This window comes from Anabrus simplex, chromosome 5, assembly GCF_040414725.1.
Source record: "Anabrus simplex isolate iqAnaSimp1 chromosome 5, ASM4041472v1, whole genome shotgun sequence".
Taxonomy (NCBI): domain Eukaryota; kingdom Metazoa; phylum Arthropoda; class Insecta; order Orthoptera; family Tettigoniidae; genus Anabrus; species Anabrus simplex.
The window spans coordinates 190,625,071-190,647,964 of record NC_090269.1 but is presented as its reverse complement, the minus strand read 5'-3'; the positions used below and the strand labels follow the sequence as shown (position 1 = coordinate 190,647,964).

Genomic DNA, 22,894 nt, shown 5'->3' with positions numbered 1-22,894 from the left:
AAGAACATGGATGATCGAATTAAAATTTTACATCAAATATCGGGAATTAATGGATATTTTCAAGATGTTATGGAAGTAAGGAGAGGTATTGGGAGTCGAAAGTGTGCCGGTATATAAAGGAAGATATAAAAATGAAAATGGACTGTATTAATGAGGTACGTCTAGGCTTCCTAGAAATGTATGACTTCTTATCAAAGAAACATACACTGACTGACAGAGGAAATGCAACACCAAGGAGGAGTGGTTCGAAAGGGATGAAAGTTGGGGAAAAAACAGAGTCGGCACGGAAGAATAATTGATGTTTATTTCAAACCGATATGCAGGTTACACAATGCGCACGGCATCGACTCAGTAGGATGTAGGACCACCGCGAGCGGCGATGCACGCAGAAACACGTCGAGGTACAGAGTCAATAAGAATGCGGATGGTGTCCTGAGGGATGGTTCTCCATTCTCTGTCAACCATTTGCCACAGTTGGTCGTCCGTACGAGGCTGGGGCAGAGTTTGCAAACGGCGTCCAATGAGATCCCACACGTGTTCGATTGGTGAGAGATCCGGAGAGTACGCTGGCCACGGAAGCATCTGTACACCTCGTAGAGCCTGTTGGGAGATGCGAGCAGTGTGTGGGCGGGCATTATCCTGCTGAAACAGAGCATTGCGCAGCCCCTGAAGGTACGGGAGTGCCACCGGCCGCAGCACATGCTGCACGTAGCGGTGGGCATTTAACGTGCCTTGAATACGCACTAGAGGTGACGTGGAATCATACGCAATAGCGCCCCAAACCATGATGCCGCGTTGTCTAGCGGTAGGGCGCTCCACAGTTACTGCCGGATTTGACCTTTCTCCACGCCGACGCCACACTCGTCTGCGGTGACTATCACTGACAGAACAGAAGCGTGACTCATCGGAGAACACGACGTTCCGCCATTCCCTCATCCAAGTCGCTCTAGCCCGGCACCATGCCAGGCGTGCACGTCTATGCTGTGGAGTCAATGGTAGTCTTCTGAGCGGACGCCGGGAGTGCAGGCCTCCTTCAACCAATCGACGGGAAATTGTTCTGGTCGATATTGGAACAGCCAGGGTGTCTTGCACATGCTGAAGAATGGCGGTTGACGTGGCGTGCGGGGCTGCCACCGCTTGGCGGCGGATGCGCCGATCCTCGCGTGCTGACGTCACTCGGGCTGCGCCTGGACCCCTCACACGTGCCACATGTCCCTGCGCCAACCATCTTCGCCACAGGCGCTGCACCGTGGACACATCCCTATGGGTATCGGCTGCGATTTGACGAAGCGACCAACCTGCCCTTCTCAGCCCGATCACCATACCCCTCGTAAAGTCGTCTGTCTGCTGGAAATGCCTCCGTTGACGGCGGCCTGGCATTCTTAGCTATACACGTGTCCTGTGGCACACGACAACACGTTCTACAATGACTGTCGGCTGAGAAATCACGGTACGAAATGGGCCATTCGCCAACGCCGTGTCCCATTTATCGTTCGCTACGTGCGCAGCACAGCGGCGCATTTCACATCATGAGCATACCTCAGTGACGTCAGTCTACCCTGCAATTGGCATAAAGTTCTGACCACTCCTTCTTGGTGTTGCATTTGCTCTGTCAGTCAGTGTATATCCCCAAGATATTTTGTAAAATATGAGATTGTACAGTTTAAAAAGAACATAATTACCTAACCATGAGTATTGCTTAATCTAGACGGACACTCTTTTCAAAAACAATGACTTAGTGATTTTGTAGTCTTAAGTTTTCTAAAAGCACTTATTTGCATCATACCCAGAAAATGTTTTGAGAGAAATTTTCGAGCTGTGCTGGAGGTTTGGACCTGGATATATAACTTATTAATAAAGGAAGCTTCATTGAAATGATACCGTTGGGTGACAGTAGGTCAGGGGGCCTGCTAGTACAAATACAGTGTACAGTAAAACATAATTAATGTGAACTATTTGGGGGTCGTTGCTGTCTGGATCCATCTGGATCTTTAGATCTGGAGCTGTACGCCCGAACATGATCACATGATTTCGTTACGCTAAGGTTCGAATGTCTGTAGTCTAATTTATAGATGTCAGAACATTTGAAAAATACTCATTAAGAAACCAATTATCTTGGTATATATATTTTCACAAGAACATCAGCACACGTAATGTGTGTGACCACAAGAATCCTGAATTTTACAGAAAACGCTAGTAGACGTATTACAACTTGGATAAAATAAAAAACTATTCGTAAGCACAAATAAAACACTGCTTGTACTTAAGGGAACACTACACATTCATAGGAGATTATCACACAAAGTGGCCTAGATTAACAATTATAAAACATAAAGGTGGTAGTGCAGAATGCTTAACGAGTCTTTGATAATGCCTATTATGATGTTGAGCATATTTCTGGGGGTACCTAACTCTTTCGATATATTACTCCTCACACTATGACGATATAATAAGACTAAACTTAGATCATGCCATGTTTGGTTTTCAGAGATAATGTAACTTTTGCAACCTCAAAGAGAATAATGGTGTCATTTTTCCCTTTGGAAAAAATATAATAAATATATCTTTCAATAAATGAAACACCAGCTGATAACGATTAATTCATTTGCATCGAACGAATCGTTTTCGACAGGAATCTGTAGGCAATTTGGAGTCGATAAGTGTAGGGTTCAATGCATTGAAAGAGGGAAGCAGACTCAGGGCCTATGAAACTGGCACGAATTAAATAATCACCTCTCTAGAGTATGATGAGATGAGGCCTCTTTGATAAAACAGCTTTCTATATGTCTCCCAGACATGGTCACATCAACTCTAACGCCCCTCTTTGACAATTGATAATATGTCTCTCAGCCATGGCCATCCATCAGTACTTCACATCGCAGCCTGCACGGTTGCTAGGTAAGATCGCTAATTTCGTGACACAAATGTTCAGATGACACCCCGTCATAAGACATGAAAAATTAAAAATCCCCATCCTGTTTCCAGTCATTCAACCGGGTCAGGAATGGAATGAATGAAGCGCCATCTTGCGGCAAGGATAGGACTGTCGCACTCCTCGGGGCAATGATTAATGAGTGACATGTGAAATGAAATGAAACTGGAGAGTGTTGCTGGAATGAAAGATGACGGGAAAAACCGGAGTATCCAGAAAAAACCTGTCCCGCCTCCGCTTTGTCCAACACAAATATCACATGGAGTGACCAGGATTTGAACCACGGAACCCAGTGGTGAGAGGCCGGCCTTGAGCCATGGAGACTCAACCTTAAGACCTATTTCTGTCAAAATATCAAAGAAAGAAATTATGAAGATATAGATTTACAAATTAATCTCCCAGTTGCTCCATAAATTAACTATACGGCCTATGTGGTAAAAATTTAATTAAACTCAATGATTACAGAAATATTAATACTTTTTTTGCAAGTTGCTTTACGTCGCACCGACACAGATAGGTTTTATGGCGAGGATGGGACAGGAAAGGGCTAGGAGTGGGAATGAAGCGGCCGTGGCCTTAATTAAGGATCATCCCCAGCATTTGCCTGGTGTGAAAATGGGAAACCACGGAAAACCATTTTCAGGGCTGCCAATAGTGGGGTTCGAAACTATTATCTCCCGAATACTGGATACTGGCCGCACTTAAGCGGCTGCAGCTATCGATCTCGGTGAAATATTCATTTTTTGTCCAACAGTGTAAAAACGTTGCTATATTGGTTAACGCTCCATTAAGGGTGAAGTGTTTGTGGCACCGCTACTAGATCTACAGTTGACAAACACATGACTCATCATGTGTAATGGCTAGGCTGAGATGGAAAGCTCGGCACAGAAAGCAGTAATAATAATAATAATAATAATAATAATAATAATAATAATAATAATAATAATAATAATAATAATGTTATTGGCTTTGCGTCCCACTAACTACTTTTACGGTTTTCGGAGACGCTGAGGTGCCGGAATTTAGTCCTGCAAGAGTTCTTTTACGCGCAGTAAATCTACTAACACGAGGCTGACGTATTTGAGCACCTTCAAATTCCACCGGACTGAGCCAAGATCGAACCTGCCAAGCTAGGGTCAGAAGGCTAGCACCACAACAAGAACAAAAGCAGAATGAAACAAGTTCCGTCCACCTTCATTACGTCTGTCAAATATACAATATTATTGTGAGAACTGTCTCTTACAGACCATCTACGACAGAGAATCACTGTGGGGTGAACCCTGGTCAGCTCACTAGGTTCCTGTAAGACCCAAAGCCTTAATTTCAAATTATAGAGTAACATTCACAGCGCCAAGGGACACTGTATGACCAACTCTTGTCCCCGTTTCTCTACGGGATCCGGTATGAAGTGAGATGGATATTCATAGCGAGATTTTACGACCGGAAGCCCTTCGTGACGTCAACCTCATCAGAGAAGTTAATGAGATCAATCACTACTGATCTGCATTTAGGGCAGTCGCCCAGGTGGCAGATTCCCTATCCGTTGTTTTCCTAGCCTTTTCTTAAATGATTTCAAAGAAATTGGAAATTTATTGAACGTCTCCCTTGGTAAGTTATTCCAATCCCTAACTCCCCTTCCTATAAATGAATATTTGCCCCAATTTGTCCTCTTGAATTCCAAGAACGAAATGAATGACGTGATGTTTGATAGTAGGAAGAGAAAAGATGAAATCCGGTGCTGGCACATGGCACCAAGGTTTAACGTTTCCATCCGACAGACGAACAGATGACTTTATGTGAGTGAGCTTCAATACTATGGCCTATAAACAAAACGGATGATTAGTTGGTACCTGTGACAGGTTGGTGAACTGGTTATACGCCAGGTTGAACTCCGTGGCATACGTGATGCTGTCGAAGGCAGAGCGAGGGATGTTCTTCAGTTTATTAAAAGAGAGGTCCAGCAACGTAATGTTGGAACACTCCTCAAACGCTCCTGATTCAATCTTCTCGATGGCGTTGTGGGACACGTTAATTCGCACCAGGAAGAGCTCCTTGAATGCCAGCTTCTCTATCACTGTCACCAGGTTACTGGACACGTCGATCAGCTGAAACAAGAAAATAAAGAAAGTCTAAGCAATAATAATCTATATAAATCACAATTTTGTGTGTACACTTCAAATTTTTGCTTTTCATTTCGTTTTCCTCTCGGATTAGGTATACAAGAGCAGGTTCAATTTAATGTTTCGTGTTGGTTTGTTTGTTTGTTAAGTCATCACGGGAGAATGTATTTACATAATTTCTTGAAACTCGGTATTAAGGTTCAAGAATAGCGGGTTGTGTACCAGGCTATATACTACTTGATTTTTATGCAATAGCATAGCAAACAAGAAATGATAAATTTCTACGTTTATATTAACTGTTACGGAAGATTATACAAGATAAAAGTTGTACAAAATATAAGTACGATATTTCATGTTGACTGCGTTTCTATGCCGCACGATAAATAATACCGGACATATTCGCGAATATTTTATATCGCATTTCACAAACTTCCAAATATCTGCGTAAAATACCAATGCTACTTAAAGGGAGTGCATTAAAAAAATATAGAATGTTATCTCTGACGAATGAAATATAATATAGTATTGCCATTAAGAGCTATAATAATGTAGAATACCTTTGCTGGCAGGACCTAGTGTTTACAGTGCACTATGTCTTCTGGTATGGGCTAGAGCAATTTTGTTACTTTCATTGACCTGTCTCAGTCTCATCCTTGGCTTTGACAATATGAAAGTGACTGAGGTATGAGCGATGCTAGTAATGCCAATCCTTATGCAGCCAGTCCCTGCTATGAATGGTGTGAAAATGTTGCTCATAGGGTCGGTTGGTGCATGCATTCCAGTGGACTTGGCAGACTGATATGTAATAGCAACTTCTGGCTCGGCGAGGAAAGCAGTGGAAAACTACCTCACTCCTCATTTCCCTAGTACGCCTCTTCAGTGATGCCTAAGCTATCTATGACAGCTGATGGCAGAGCTGTTGAGGATTCAACTAGCCTTAGGGCTGAAGACTGAACATACACTGACTGACAGAGCAAATGCAGCACCAAGAAGGAGTGGTTCGAAAGGGATGAAAGTTGGGGAAAAAACAGAGACGGCACGGACGAATAATTGATGTTTATTTCAAACCGATATGCAGGTTACACAATGCGCACGGCATCGACTCAGTAGGATGTAGGACCAACGCGAGCGGCGATGCACGCAGAAACACGTCGAGGTACAGAGTCAATAAGAGTGCGGATGGTGTCCTGAGGGATGGTTCTCCATTCTCTGTCAACCATTTGCCACAGTTGGTCGTCCGTACGAGGCTGGGGCAGAGTTTGCAAACGGCGTCCAATGAGATCCCACACGTGTTCGATTGGTGAGAGATCCGGAGAGTACGCTGGCCACGGAAGCATCTGTGAGAAGCGAGCAGTGTGTGGGCGGGCATTATCCTGCCGAAACAGAGCATTGGGCAGCCCCTGAAGGTACGGGAGTGCCACCGGCCGCAGCACATGCTGCACGTAGCGATGGGCATTTAACGTGCCTTGAATACGCACTAGAGGTGACGTGGAATCATACGCAATAGCGCCCCAAACCATGATGCCGCGTTGTCTAGCGGTAGGGCGCTCCACAGTTACTGCCGGATTTGACCTTTCTCCACGCCGACGCCACACTCGTCTGCGGTGACTATCACTGACAGAACAGAAGCGTGACTCATCGGAGAACACGACGTTCCGCCATTCCCTCATCCAAGTCGCTCTAGCCCGGCACCATGCCAGGCGTGCACGTCTATGCTGTGGAGTCAATGGTAGTCTTCTGAGCGGACGCCGGGAGTGCAGGCCTCCTTCAACCAATCGACGGGAAATTGTTCTGGTCGATATTGGAACAGCCAGGGTGTCTTGCACATGCTGAAGAATGGCGGTTGACGTGGCGTGCGGGGCTGCCACCGCTTGGCGGCGGATGCGCCGATCCTCGCGTGCTGACGTCACTCGGGCTGCGCCTGGATCCCTCGCACGTGCCCACGTGCCACATGTCCCTGCGCCAACCATCTTCGCCACAGGCGCTGCACCGTGGACACATCCCTATTGGTATCGGCTGCGATTTGACGAAGCGACCAACCTGCCCTTCTCAGCCCGATCACCATACCCCTCGTAAAGTCGTCTGTCTGCTGGAAATGCCTCCGTTGACGGCGGCCTGGCATTCTTAGCTATACACGTGTCCTGTGGCACACGACAACACGTTCTACAATGACTGTCGGCTGAGAAATCACGGTACGAAGTGGGCCATTCGCCAACGCCGTGTCCCATTTATCGTTCGCTACGTGCGCAGCACAGCGGCACATTTCACATCATGAGCATACCTCAGTGACGTCAGTCTACCCTGCAATTGGCATAAAGTTCTGACCACTCCTTCTTGGTGTTGCATTTGCTCTGTCAGTCAGTGTACATACAATAATGTAGAAATTCACGAATTTAGATATCTGAGCTAAGTCCATCACTGGTTTGCAAATAGCGCACAATCGTCTTGATTAAGGGTTACCTGATGATGATGGTGGCCGTGTCTGTCATCATTTCTGTAAGGTGTAGAGTCGCGCGGTGTTCAACGATATTGGAAATACACAATTTGGGAATATGGTGAGGTTTTCATGTCAACATGATTGGTAGCTAAGGCTGGAGCGATGAGTGTGATGGTCAAGGGCCGTCAACTGAAGTGGTACTGACATTTTAGGAGCATGGGAGAAGAAAGAAAAACGAAACAGGTCTTTGAAATGCGTATGGAAGGAACAGGTGGACGAGGAAGACCTCGCATTTCGGGGAGGACAGAATTGCGAGAATAGGACAGAAATACATGCGTTAACAGAAGAGGAAATACGTAAAGAGATTGTGTAATAATAAATCCAAGTGGTAGAAATGGACAGAACGATGTTACCCTGACGCCTGACGGTGTAAGAGAATTGCAGAAGAAGATAAAAATATAAAACTTTTTAACCCTCTAGCTCCTCTTGAATACTCTTAAAAGCTAACCGACTGCTCCGGAGTTTCATTTCGCAATTTTGAACACGGGACGAGTATAAGCAAACCAGATTCGCCACACGACAGAACAAGATACACTGTTTTCCATGAAATTCGAAAAACTATCTCATACAACACTGTTACCTCGTGCCAATATTACACCTGCTGTTTTCTGAGAAGAGTTTCAACTTGCTACTGACCTCAATGAACTGCAGCTTGTGGAACATCTGGAAGTCTATCTTCTTGATTTTGTTCCTCGCCAGGTCGATGGTTCCTATCTTGGTGAGGGAGGTAAAGGTGCCTCTACCCACATCAGAGATCTGATTGTCACTCAGATACACACGGCGGAGGGCTCGCATTCCACGGAACGTGTTCGAGTCTAGCCGCCGCAACTTGTTGTGGCTGAGGTTGAGAACCAGCAGGACAGCGTTACGAGCGAATGTGCTCCTGGAAGGTTAACAAAGGTCATCATTACCATCATTTATAAATGACACTTGAAACATGCAACACGATTCTAATGAGAGGGGTTACTCGGACACCATGTACATTCTAATGTACACAGCACTTTGTATTCACTTTTAATTCCTCACTTCAGTTTACAACTCTTGAATGAAGTTATACGTATTGAAAGTTCTCTCTAGTTCTGCTCTAGGTATCGGAACTTGATCGAGGTACAAGATTTAAAGCAAAATAACTTGCAAGTATAGAAGAATCAGGCAATTTAGGTCCTCATGAGACGCAATGGCCACATGCGAGGAAAAATACACTTTAATATTTGAATGTCAATGTAATTCAAATGCTCCAATAATTTTATTTACGATAGGGTATCAAAGCTTCATTTTATAATCTCACTGATTATCAACATTCTCTAATTGTCTTGTGTCCATTTAACTAGGCTGATGATTGATAAGTGATAATGTCCCAAATAAATCCTGGCAGAAGCTACATTTGCATACCACAACAGAATTCCTGTCATGGTTACACAACGCTTCCTTGGGCTTTCATGGCACTACATTTTTTTATTCATCCGTTTTTGAGTTGTTATAAGATGAAAACCTTAACCGCTGATTTTCAGGTCTGTTCCGTCCACAGATATAGATTCTCACCCAGAAACTGTTATAAAGATGAACAATGCATTTACGACATTACTGTGAATGTAATTATTTTGTCCATATATCTTGACAGTAGGCTATAAATTATACAGACCTAAGGACCATATGTGTGGAAAAATTACATCTGTGGTCTTCGGCAGGAGAACAAACCAGTATTGAAACTCTGGAAAGTGATATAGTTTTCATCCCCAAACGTTGGTGCTGGATATGAAGAGGACATATTCAGTTTTGTGGGGACATAAATGTGAATTAATATAAGAGAACAGATACTCATCTTGGACATGCTCACAATATACCTCCTGCTTAAAGGATACAATGAGATCTTCCAATATAACTTGTACATCAACGTGGACATAGTATAAACGTTAGTGAAATTAAAGGAATTAATTTTATATCAGATAGTTATGCTCATTCATGGCTTTCAAAGTCATATTTAAAATGTTACCCATGGGGAAAGGGTTAATATACCAACGTCCCTGTAAGGGATTTCATACACTAGCCAACGTACATGTCAGAAAATATTCAATACCTCTGCAACTATTTGAGAAATATTCGTGAAAATTAACCCCCATATAACTTGCGAGCGAAAAATGTGACCCACGTGCGAACAGCGATTCAGTTCGGTAATGAAATGTCTAACAGTCCGCCTTCTGCAGTGTCAACCTCTTTTCCTGTTAAGCACGCTTTTAGTAACATGGTTGACAAGCTACTTACCTCGCCCCCGAAAGATAAATGGATGATACATTCTCCCATGGGCCGATGACCTAGATGTTAGGCCCCTTTAAACAACAATCATCACCATTATCATCATCACATTCACCCATCACTCTGCAAGAACAAGTCTCTAATCATATTACATTGGGTTAGGATATTTCTCCCTATTTACTCCAATCATAGCAAATGTTGTTAAGGGCTGGGTGGAGTCAGGTATGCATTATAATTGAGAGTTTTGTATAATGTGAAACATTGTGTGATGTGTTATTAATGACTTTTTAAAATTTCTTACAATAGTTTTTAAAATAATATAATATCACCCAAAAGTAAAGCAAAAGCGGCATTTTTTCATTCCTCTTGAAAGCAGAGCATTTCTTCCAGAGGCTGGACTACCAAGAGATTAACACACACACATGTGCGCACAAATATATACCAGGTGGCTCTCGAACACCGTACTTTCTACTTATAAAGCCCCGCATGGGATGTCTACCAACTGATTTTCACAGGGGAACCAGGGGAACTACTGCCAGCGGGCAGGTTACGTCAGAATATGAAGAGATAAGAAACGGAGTGTCGCTTGCAGCATGTCACTCAGCGCTACTGCTCTAATGCACCCCTTGCATTAGTAAACACCGTTTTCGACCGGATAGTTCTAGACTGGTGCATGGTAGAGCCGCACTATATTTGCTGTCTGCATATCGGCAATGGCTAGTGTGTTCAGCAGCGACGAATACACAGACATTATTTTAAGCTGGACAACCTGGTCGGAGTGCAACTGAAGCTCCAAACAGACGTACGCCTTCTACACACATATTTCGCCGAACAGTATTGGTTTTTGTTCCATACAATCATCTCTTTTATCGAGTTGAATGTCTCCACGTGTATAAATTAATAAGTTATTAGATTTCACTTACTGCATCTTTGGCGTGTCTACAAACAGTAGCGGCGGTCAGGGGATGGGGTGAGGAGGGACAGTCGCTCACTTTGTAGAGTAAATATTACATTTTATTCCACTTTAGCCAGCTGGAACTAGGAATTATTTTAAAAGAGATAGTTGTACAAGCCTTGTTGTCTTATATGCTAAATCTTTCCTTTCTTGTATAGCGCTACGGCAAGTAGTGGAGTCTTTGCATGTGCTGTGAGGAAGGGTGGGAGGGGCACATAATTTTTTGCCGCGGTCGTGGCCACTGACTTATAATTCACCCGCTCCCCGCGCGCATTGGTCAGTCTGGCAGTCTCTTTATTGTTTGTTAGTTTCGCAGTGTGTATTCAAATACTAAATTATTTTTAATTGCATAATAATGCCGTACATCTATGTAATTGTACCGGGCGAGCTGGCCGTGGGGTTACGGGCGCGCAGCTGTGAGCTTGCGCTTGGGAGATAGTGGTTTCGAATCCCACTGTCGACAGCCCTGAAGATGGTTTTCCGTGGTTTCCCATTTTCATACCAGGCAAATGCTGAGGCTGTACCTTAATTAAGGCCACGGCCGCTTCCTTCCCATGAGTTATATCTGTGTCGCTGCGACGTAACGTCAATTGTAAAAAAAGATATATTTAATTGTACTTGTAATTTCAACGCAAGAGAATACCAACTTTACTTTCACCGGACTAAATTATTTCGTTTGTATTATGTTATTTTATATGTAAATGTAATTAATCTGTCCCGTGGATTATTCGTAATAATAGGTTGTTTTTTTGTGATTTTGATTCAATGTTGTATAATAAAATTTTCTCCAGGTCTCCCAAACATACTACGGAGCATTTACTTAATAAATAACATAACACAAAGAAATAATTTAGGAACGTTGGTATTAGCTCCCGTTGAAATACGATTACAACTGAATATTGTTTCACAATTGGCTTTACGTCGCACCGACATAGATAGGATTTATGGCGACGATGAGACAGGAAAGGGCTACGCATGGAAAGGAAGCGACCGTGGCCTTAAATAAGGTACAGCCCCAGCACTTGCCGGCTGTAAAAATGAGAAACCACGGAAAACCATCTTCAGGGCTGCTGACAGTGGGATTCGAAACTACTATCTCCCGAGCGCAAGCTCAGAGCTGCGCGCCCGTAACCCCACGGCCACCTCGCCCGGTATAATTAAATAGAAGTACGGCATGATTCTTCTTATTTTTCAACCACTTTTCCCATATCTGTGGGGTCGCGGGTGTGAACTGTGTCGCACATGCGGATTTGGCCTGTTTTACGTCCGGATGGCCTTCCTGACGCCAACCCTACATGGAGTGATGTAATCACTATTGCGTGTTTCTGTGGTTGTGTGAATATGAAGAGGAAGGTGTTGGGACAAACACAGACACCCAATCCGCGAGCCAGAATAATTAATCAGAGGCGATTAAAATCTCTGACCCGGCCGGGAATCGAACTCGGAACCCTGTGAACCGAAGTCCTCACCGCTGACCATTCAGCCAATGAGTAGGACAGAAGTACGGCATGATTATGCAATTAAAACTCATTTAGTATTTGGATACTCACTAAGAAACTAACAGACACTAAAGATACTGCTAGACTGATGTATGCGCGCGGCAAGTGGGTGAATTATAACTCAGTGGCCACGACCTCGGCAAAAAATATGTACCCCTACCACCCTTCCTCACAACACATGCAAAGTCTCCACTACTTGCCGTAGTGCTATACAAATTGGTTAGCCGCGACGAACAGCATTTTGTGCGTATTTCCGTCAATAATTATGTTAATATTTAAAGAAAATAAACGAAGGAATTCGCAGATAAGATAACAAGGTTTGTACAAACAGCTTTTTTAAAATAATTCCTAGTTCCAGCTGGCTAAAGTGGAATAAAAATGTAATCTTTACTCCACAAAGGGAGAGGGGTGCATTAGACAGGTAGCGCTGAGTAACATGCTGCGAGTAACACTCCGTTTCTTATCTCTTCATATTCTGATGTAACCTGCCCGCTATCAGTAGTTCCCCTGTCCCTCCTCACCCCACCCCCTAATCGCCGCTACTGTTTGTAGACACGCCAAAGATGCAGAAAAGGAAATCTAATACTTATTAATTTATACACATGTAGACATTCAACTTGATAAAAGAGTTGATTGTATGGGACAAAAAATAATACTGTTCGGTGAAGTACGTGTGTAGAAGGCATACTTCTGTTTGGAGCTTATGTTGCATTCCGACCAGATTGTCCAGATTAAAATAATGTCTGTGTATTCGTCGCTGCTGATCACGCTAGCCATTCCTGATATGCAGACAGCAAATATAGTGCGGCTGTACCATACACCAGCCTAGAACTATGCGGTCGAAAACGATGTTTACTAATGCAAGGGGTGCATTAGACCGGTAGCGCTGAGTAACATGCTGCGAGCGACACTCCGTTTCTTATCTCTTAATATTCTGACGTAACGTGCCCGCTGGCAGTAGTTCCCCTGTGAAAAACAGTTGGTAGACATCCCATTCATCATTTGTGCATGCGGGGCATTTATAAGTAGAAAGTACGGCGTTCAAGTGCCACCTGGTATATATATCAATTTTACTTTTATATTTGAAAGTATGGACATTTTGTTTGGTCTTCACCAGTAAACCCATTCAGTTTTTAATGAAATAGGACCAATGCGGTTCTTTCTCGAGTATATCTACATCTCAAGACTTCAACATTTTAAGTATATCAAGCATTTAAAGATAATTTAATTCTTTGCTCATTCAATGAGATAAACAGTAAATAATGAAACTCAAGCAAAAAAACTTCATGCGAGGTACAGAACAGTATTGTGGACATATGCCACGTCCACCATTCTAACTGGAGTGTACAATCCTTTACTAAACAGCAAATATTAAAAATAATAAAAATCTACTGAGAAATTTTTGAATGAAAATTGGTACAGAGACGAAGAAAGGTATGGTCTGTCAGATGAACGTAAAAATATCAAATATTTAATACTTTTAGTGTCTAGGTTCTCTTAAGAATAAAGTAGTCAGATGGGGATATCCAGCTCAACAAGAGGCCGGTCCCAAACGTCGATAAATGGTGAAGTGAGGGATTAGCAATGTGACCTTGAGAGAGGTACTATAATATCAAGTTATTGCATCCAGGAAAGGACAGGGAATACCTTAGCTGTCAGTCAATCTGTCAATATTACCAGCAAGGCCTTCAGTATATCAAAAATGGGATGAAGTAGGGCGGCTTCCCAAGTTTGGGGATGGCGATTAAGTTTACACTTTAACCTGCCGAATGTTTATTATTGCAAGGCTTTCGGAGTTAAATGTGCGACGGGAAGGTTTTAATGGTCAGTTCAACAAACGTCGATTTGAAGAGAGCTTAGAAGGACTGAATTTGTCCATTAAAATATGTCATATAACCTTCTATCATATATATGTCATATTTAATCACTCCTAATATAACAACATCGAAATTCGATCCAGCATGTTTCAGCATTGGAAAAGATCGGAACTAGATAATGTCTGCAGAGAGCACAAAATTCGAATTTGAAACCCGAGGACAGTCAGTCACATTTAAAGCTAATGTCTTCAGCACCGACAGCTTTTAGAAAACCTACAAGAAGAAGAAGAAGAAGAAGAAGAAGAAGAAGAAGAAGAAGAAGAAGAATCTTCAATATTGCTATAGATCTTAAGATACGTCGTGGTGGTGGAGTTTTCTCTTGAAGAAATTCATTAACGTGCCAGTGACCAATGGCCTGGAGTTGTCACATATAAATACAGTACCCCCAAATGCCGAAGACCTCAGAAGGGACTGAACTCCTTATCTTGTGACCAGGACAACGTCTAACCAGCTGAGTCTCAGAGATCGGCAAGAAGAACTAACCTCTGAAATCAACAATTGTTCTTCATCTTTTCGGGCCTATTTTCCAGTTATCTGAGTCAGTTCTAGTGTGGATGCAGTCCAGTTTTACGACTGGTTGCCCTACCTGACATCAATATCGTTGAGTGTGTTCACATGCTTTAAACAAATGTGTATACTAAAATCAGAGTGTGAAAAAATATTATATTGAAGATGTAATTGTTGAGCTATTAATCAGAGATCTGGAGTACCTAGAGTCAAGCTTGCTTCATCTTAAACGGCGTCAGGAAGTCAGAGAATTTAGGAAGGAGGCTTCAAGTCCTCGCTCGAGTGGCACAGAGGCAAGACGTACACTCACCCAACAACAGGAATGAATGCCACGCTATTCCACTTAGAGCCGAAGTCACTCATCCAGTCATCCAGGGGAATATCTTTTACTGGGGGTGCCTATCGATTTTGAAGGTTAGCGTTCAGCATGGCAACAAATAATTTATCTGTAACTGATCTGGGAAGTTCCTCCAAACTTGTACTGACCCATGTTCTCAAGTTCTTCAGCCCAAAAATTCTTCTTCCAGATCCTTTGTGTATTTCCTTCTATCTCTCCCTGAAGAATCAATAGCAGTAATGCACATCTTTGAGAGGCTAGCTTATCAATACAGGAACGGCTTTGCTTTTGGGTAGAATTTGAGAACACTTTACCCTACGTCGTGGAAGGCTTCTACAAATAGAACAGAAATTTGTTTTACATGGGAATTAAAGTGTATCAGTTCGATTAAGTCCCCTCTGAACATAGTATTTAGTGCGGAATATGTTTGTATACTGAGATAAGGTGAAGTTGATATTCAAACTATTCAAAGCTGTTCTTTCAAGGTGTACTACAATGTGTAATTCCGCTGTATCTGTTCCCAGACAAATATATGGAGTCTATAATGAGATAAGATCGTGTACCTCGGCAGGTCGGCAATAGCGTTGTGGGAGAGGTTACACCACGACATCTTGGTGAGGTCTGCGAAGTAAGCGGCCTCTATCTTGGTAATGGCGTTGTGGGATAGGTCCAACGAATCTGTGTCCCTCAGGCCCTTGAACTGTCCTTTGCGGAGGGTAGTTATGTTGTTCCCGTGCAGATCCAACACCTTCAGCTTGTATAGTGGGGCGACAGTTTCCTGGAAGAGTTCACTCAAGAGGCCATTGGTGATGCGCAGACGCAGCAAGCTGTTCGGCAAAAGACCAGAGCCGAAGGCATCCTTAGGAAGAGACTGAATCTCGTGGTGGTCTATGTTCAACAGCGACAAGTTCCCCAACACCTGTGAGGCAGAAGAACAACACGTGACGTCAATTATGCAACCGCAGTTTTAAGATGAATTCATGTTAATGAGAGTTCTTCACTGAAATTACTTGAAAAGTGAAACAATGTTCCTTCAATGCCAGACCTTTCTGAAATACATAAATTGGTAAGGCAGAATTAAGTTAAGTGCAAAACTATGTCAACAGTTTGACTTCTGGAAAAAAGCCTGGTTTCAAAGACAGACTGAAATATGCAATGCTTAGTTAAGACAAAGGTGGGCCAGGGATATATTGACAGCATACATCGTGCAGTGGCAAATGGAGGGCACAGCAACCATATTTCTCTTCTTAGTTTATCCACCAGAGTACGCAATTGTTGGTAAAGCGTATATAATGCTTCTCAGAATCAACTGTCCAAGTCTAAAATCCCAGCAAGAATGGGAAAAACAAATCTTTTGGCGTCAAGACGAGGTAAATATGAATATCTCGTACGCTTCGTAGATCAACTATAAAGGGACATATGCATACATCATTTGATGAGCTGTTAGTCGGTCAGGGAAACTTTGAGGAAACGGCTGAATAGAGTTCAATTATCAATCCTTCACTTCAAAGCGTACAGTCTCAAGGTCTTCGGTAAAACAGATTTTATACAATTGCCAATTTCCTCGCGTAATTTTCTTATTTTCTTCAAGTAGTTGCAAGGTCTTCGGCTAAGTACGTGAGGTTGCTGACGTAGTTTCAAAGCCCTCCACTAACAACCATGTGACAGCTGGAAACATAACGACTAGCGCTAAAGCGGGAGAAACACCAGTCTCAAGCAGTCAGCGTACTGTTAAGATGGTAGTGTGAAGTTACTACGATCTGTGGCTTGAAGCTTTGTTTTTCAGAACTTTTTTTTTTTTTGCTTTACGTCGCACCGACAAAGACAGGTCTTATGGCGACGATGGGACAGGGAAGGGCTAGGAGTTGGAAGGAAGTGGCCGTGGCCTTAATTAAGGTACAGCCCCAGCATTTGCCTGGTGTGAAAATGGGAAAACCATTTTCAGGGCTGCCGACAGTGGGGTTCGAACCTACTATCTCCCGAATACTGGATACTGGCCGCACTTAAGCGACTGCAGCTATCGAGCTCGGTGTTGTTCAGAACCTACAGAGTTACCTTCACCATATAAAAAGTAATATATGCAAATAAATAAACTGTCATGTCCGCTAGTTGATGTGCCAGTAGAAGAAGAAAATCCTACAGGGACTCATCTAAAATAAAAAGAACCGTGATAGTTTCAACGTAAACAAGTAGATGACATAAACGAGCTCCAGGTACCTTGGAACAATAATTTCTTTCTTACAGCATTTTCTGCACAAGCCACTAGTTATGAATGGTTGCATTGGTAAACAGTTAAGAGAATCAGATAATAACAGTCAATATTACACGATGTAGTTGTTATTATTTATGGAGTTGTTTTAGTTTCAAGATCCTCTGCTGTGTGTCTGGATGAGTACACCATTCATTCCACGTCAAGGCGGACAAAAAAAGTGCGGAAAATGAACTGGGGTGCTTTAAAATGACGAACATTGTAAAACAGATGTCGAAATATTTCAAAATCGATATTATGGTCAAATTTTACCAACTCGTTCTCCTCTCACCAATTCGATTCAGTATGTCTTCACACTTAATTCGATCTCCATTGTTCTGTAACACCATATTTCAGAAATTCTATTCCTTTTCTTTTTGACCGAGCTCAATAGCTGCAGTCGCTTAAGTGCGGCCAGTATCCAGTGTTCGGGAGATACTGGGTTCGAACCCCACTGTCGGCAGCCCTGAAGATGGTTTTCCGTGGTTTCCCAATTTCACACCTGGCAAATGCTGGGACTGTACCTTAATTCAGGCCACGGCCGCTTCCTTCCCAGTCCTAGCCCTTTGCTGTCCCATCGTCGCCATAAGACCTATCTGCGTCGATGCGACGTAAAGACAACAGCAAGAAAAATTTTCTTTTTGAGCTAGTTATTCCACATTGTTTACTTCCATACAATGCCACGTTCCATCTTCCTATATCAAAGTTCGAAGTGAGCAAATGTATTTTCTTAAGAAAGGGCGTCCTTGCTTGTGCTAGTCTACATTTCATGTCCTCCTTAATTCTGCCATCGTTATTTTACTATGAAGAAAACAGGAAATAAATAATAAATTACAAGATCTTACTTTCAGTTAATTTTATTTTGCATTCCAATTATTTCAACCAATTAAATACAGATTTATTTACGTTACAGTTTTTAGCTTTGCCAAAATGATTTTTTTTTAAATTTGCTTTACGTCACACCGACACAGATAGGTCTTATGGCGACGATGAGATAGGAAAGGGCTAGGAATGTAAAGGAAGCAGCCGTGGCCTTAATTGGTGTGAAAATGGGAAACCACGGAAAACCCACTTCCGTTCTGCCGACAGTATGGTTCGAACCCACTATCTCCCGGATGCAAGCTCACAGACGCGCGCCCTTAATCGCACGGCCAACTCGCCCCATAGAACAACAAATGTTCGCCAGTCACATGAGATCTGTATTTTGATTTGGAGTAGTTCACTTGTGAAAAGAGTTTCTAACAGAATTAATTAGAAGCAAACACAGTCAAAATTTTGGCTGTAAATAATTCTAACTGTATTTTTTTGGGAACTGAAAAATATTTCAGTAGATCTATAACCACTTTTCCGTGACACAGATGTTTAAGAATGTAACACTTCGCACTGATATTAAGTTGAGCTGCAAATCCAGTCTTGCCGTTACAGGATTCACAAACAGGTCAAAACCATTCTGGAGGTTTTTGAAATAGCAATTCGATTTTCTGATAGTTAATTTACGTTTAAGCGTTGATTTCGTTGGCGTTGAAGGTGCCATGACTATTTTTCAATTGGAACAGCGCAGCTACCCGCCAACATGGATATTCAGGTTTACAATACGAAAGAATGATGAACGAATTAATACTGACTTCCTACTGTGCTCTCTCTTTTCTAGTTTGCTCAAAAGTCAAGAATCCTTGTGGTTCGTGAACTCCATCCATGGCGTAGGGAAACCAAACCTACGTATACATTCGCAGATATAGTTTTTGTTGTTGTTGTTAGTTTATTTTAGGTTTAAGACATGATGGTTAACAGCCTTGATTTACAATATTGCATGTTGTCTATATTTAAAATTAATTAGTAAATTGGCTTGTAACTTCTTTGATAGTGGCTTTATGTCTCACCGACACAGATAGGTCTTTTGGCGATGATGGGATTCGAAAGACCTAGGAGTTGGAAGGAAGCGGCCGTGGCCTTAATTTGTGTGAAAATGGGGAAACCATGGAAAACCATCTTCAGGGCTGCCGACAGTGGGATTCGAACCCACTATCTCCCGGATGCAAGCTCACAGCTACGCGCCCCTAACCGCAGGGCCAACCCGCCCGGTGGCTTGTAATTGAGGGGTTAGGTATCATCCCAGCATCACCCTGATTTGTAGATACACAATCTTGGGAAATTATTCCCATGGTGGTTTGAGAGGGATTTGAACATATTCCTTTCCTCGCGAGCTTGAATATCGCCCCTCCCCCCTCATTTATTCAATATTCAGACCAAATGGTTATTGATGTGCGTACCTGGAAGGCTTCCGTGGGGAAGGCACCGAGTTTAGTCCTTACGATGTGCAGCTCTTGGAGAGTCCTGTTGATGCCGAAGAAGGTGAAAGGCTCGATGATTTTCAGCGGCGTTTCTTCTATCCTGAGCACACGAACCTTGAGCGGATACAGCATGGTACCGTACAGACGACCTGTGGAAAACAAGAAGTTAGTATTACACCTTTAGACAATTATCTGGTTTCTCCCGAAGTTGTGCATCACAATGCGCGATAGTTCACGTATCATTAAAGTGTGCCACATACACATAAATATTCATATTCATTGTAGACTGTTACATCCTTCAGCAAGCCCCTGTGAATTACCGCCTCCACATTGCTCTATTTGCAGCAAGCTATATGGTCTCATTTAGTTCCTCGTCGTATCTTAAAATCATTAAGAAATGATTATATAATCATCGTCGCCTTGATGTCCCGCACTTTCTCTTACACTCATTACCGAGTCCATTATCCTCTTACGTAGTCTATCCTCCTCCATTCGCCTCCCATGACGGCACGATCGTAGCTGGTTCATATGTAGAGCTTCATTCCTAATACAGGCTCTCTCACCTAGCTGCAAGTACCCTCCTGCCATTCTTATCACCTAATTTTGCCAGCTACCATCCTCGCTACTTTCATATCTATTACTTCCAGCTTACGAATAAGATATCCTGAGCCCACCCATCTTCCACTCCCGTAAAGCAAAGTCTGTCTGAAAAGAGACATTCTTGGTTCGTGGCGTGCGTTCCTACATTCACGCCTTCGTTCGTGAACCGTGGGCAATGGCTGAGTGACTTGGATAAGTGGTCCTGAGAGTCCGGATACCAATTGCTATGGAATAAGAGTGTGATTTTCGGACATATTCTGAGTCGTGACCGTCCTTGAGCTCAGGTGGCTAGAAAAACCCAATCCACTGCCGGTTCCTAAAACATTATAGTAACAATTCTCGCTGGGACTATGTGTAAGTAAGACTAGCCCCCGACTACAGAGAAACGTATCGAGTACCGGTACAATCAGAATTTTATTTTGTATCAGTCATTAATATGTATTATACATATCAAAAATCCACTTAATGTAACTTAGTTTCTAAGATGTTACTGTTTTGAGGCCTGACACGTAATAAAGGACAAGGAGTATGAACTAAGAAGAACCCCTTTTTACCACAGCCAAAGAAGTGCGTGAAGAGAGTGGAATGTAAAAATATCGTTACCACTGAGACTATAGTGTTATAATTATGAAACTATATATTGGTTACAAATGTGTCTGCAGCCCATTTTGAAATCGAAGACACGTCTGAAATCGTAGTAGTACCTGTTGCTCTACAGAAGGACGTTCGGGATCTCTGGTGATGAGTTTGAAAGCTGCTGGTGGCGCTCTTATCAACTTAGGCACATCAAAACTGGAAGTGATGATTCACGTCAGTACTGAGAAGTGTGTGTAGAGTTTCGTGGCATTGGCTGCAATGATGCCGAAGAGGATTGACCCTGACTGGGAGAGCTACGTAACAGCCCTATCCGATGCTGAATATAGCTATTCTACAATCCAAGGAATGTGCAAGAAGCGTGATTTCTTGATATCAAAGAACAGCATGAGTGCTGTATTTAATTTTTTAAAAAGACAAAGGCCGACTGGGCTTAATTCCAGAGAGGAAAACAGGCAAATCCATGACTAGCCGTACATCAGAAGTGGTGAGGAAATTTAAGGCCCTTGTCTCGGGTGGTAACCCTGCCCCCCAAAGGACTATCGCACGTAAGGGATGTCTGTTTCAACAGTTACACCATAATCAACAAGGACCTGTAATTAGAAAAGCGGCATAAGCGCCGAGTTCACAAGCTCTTGCCTCATCACATTGTGGAACGTCGCACTAACGCAAGAAAACTGTATGAGACTATCTGGCAGGGAAAATGTGGTGACATTAGACGAAGCACCTTAGTGACTGTAACAAACCCCGCTCGATTTTCTACCGCCCAAACATTGTGTAAAGAATACCAGGATAGTTTTCCATGATCATCGCTGGATACTGCTACAATGGCAAGTTAACCATTCGAGGTGTCGCTAATAATGAGAAGATGAATTCTACACATTATCAGCAGGAGATCTTTACACCCAATTACAACACAGTTATCCCAGCACTGTATGGGAGAGCGAAAAATCAGGTATGGCATCCAGCCACACATCTTTCAACTCGTCTGTTCTTAGAGAGAATGGAGATGGAAACTGGAATCCGTGCAATTCCTTTTACGGACATGTCGGTGGAGTCACCCTATGAGTCAGCCATGGACTTCTGTGTACAAAGTGGACTCCTAAAAGGGGCCATAGCCAGTAGACGTCCACGTACTATCAATGACCTATGGAGAGCCTGTCAGGAGTGGGATAAGATAGACATGCTAGCTCTGCGAAAAAGTCTGCTGCAATGGAATTGACGTTGTCAGTGCTGGCTTTCCAACTGAGCATGATCGTTGGCGGAGACATGGCTTTTCATAACCTAATTACCCTTCAAGCACCGTCCCCAGAGATTCCAAACGACCTTCTGTATGCAGCACCGAGAGATGTGTTACAACTGACAGTGCAGGAGATGGAAATGAGGATACATGAGAATAACCTGATGGATAAGGGGCATTTCTATATTCGACCACAAAAGAAATGACACCATCAAGCAGCGTACTGGCGTGGGACCAATCTCCGAGCAGGTCCGTGAAAACAGATCTTGCGCGTCCAGAGAGCTGCACCTAACACTGGTGCATACGATCTCCAACTAAAGAGAACAACGCTACATGGACGCACGGCATGACACTCTAAATCAAGATTAGAAAACATACAAACTACGACTAGATGATGCAATTGACCGTGTTAAGTGGCGTAATAAGATCGACAAAGAAAAACCTTTACCAATATAAAAAAAGCTAATCAATAGAAGAAACTATTATTCTTTGATCAGTTCGAAAATAATATTTAGTGAGGCGTTAATTAATCCGTATGTACTTTATAAAGAACCCTTGTGAATGCGCTCTTCCACAAACAGGTCTGTAGTATGCCCACATGAGAGCCCCGCTGTTAAAGGACAAACTGAATTATTTCGTTATAGTTTCTTGACCGGTGTGTAGTCGTGTAACCACATGTTTCTATATCTGCAAAACCCTCCCCCAAAGTGGTTAACCATATTCTCTGTAGCGTGAACGACCAGTTTTGAGCTTATTTGAAGTCAAATTTCAGTTTATTAAGGTTGCTCGTCGGTTAATATCAAATAAGCACATGTTCGCCCAATCACAAGTTGTTAGATACTGTATATCAGCTACTATCACTTTGACAACGATAATAAGAAAGACAACTAATTTGTACTGTAAGATAAGCCGTTGTTCTAATGAAACGCTTACGTACCATTTTA

At 42.8% G+C, this 22,894-nt stretch overlaps 1 protein-coding gene across 1 annotated transcript in view; it reads right to left on the bottom strand.

The window, feature by feature from the left end:
• The window catches only part of conv (convoluted), a 167,285-nt gene that overhangs the window by 56,356 nt on the left and 88,035 nt on the right, over positions 1-22,894 (bottom strand). Inside the window, exons 3-6 of the mRNA XM_067148423.2 lie at positions 19,496-19,665; positions 15,541-15,896; positions 8,186-8,432; positions 4,783-5,037 (exon numbers count right to left, since the gene is read on the bottom strand). Coding sequence (XP_067004524.2) covers positions 4,783-5,037; positions 8,186-8,432; positions 15,541-15,896; positions 19,496-19,665 — 1,028 coding nt within the window. The remainder of the gene's footprint in view (positions 1-4,782; positions 5,038-8,185; positions 8,433-15,540; positions 15,897-19,495; positions 19,666-22,894) is intronic.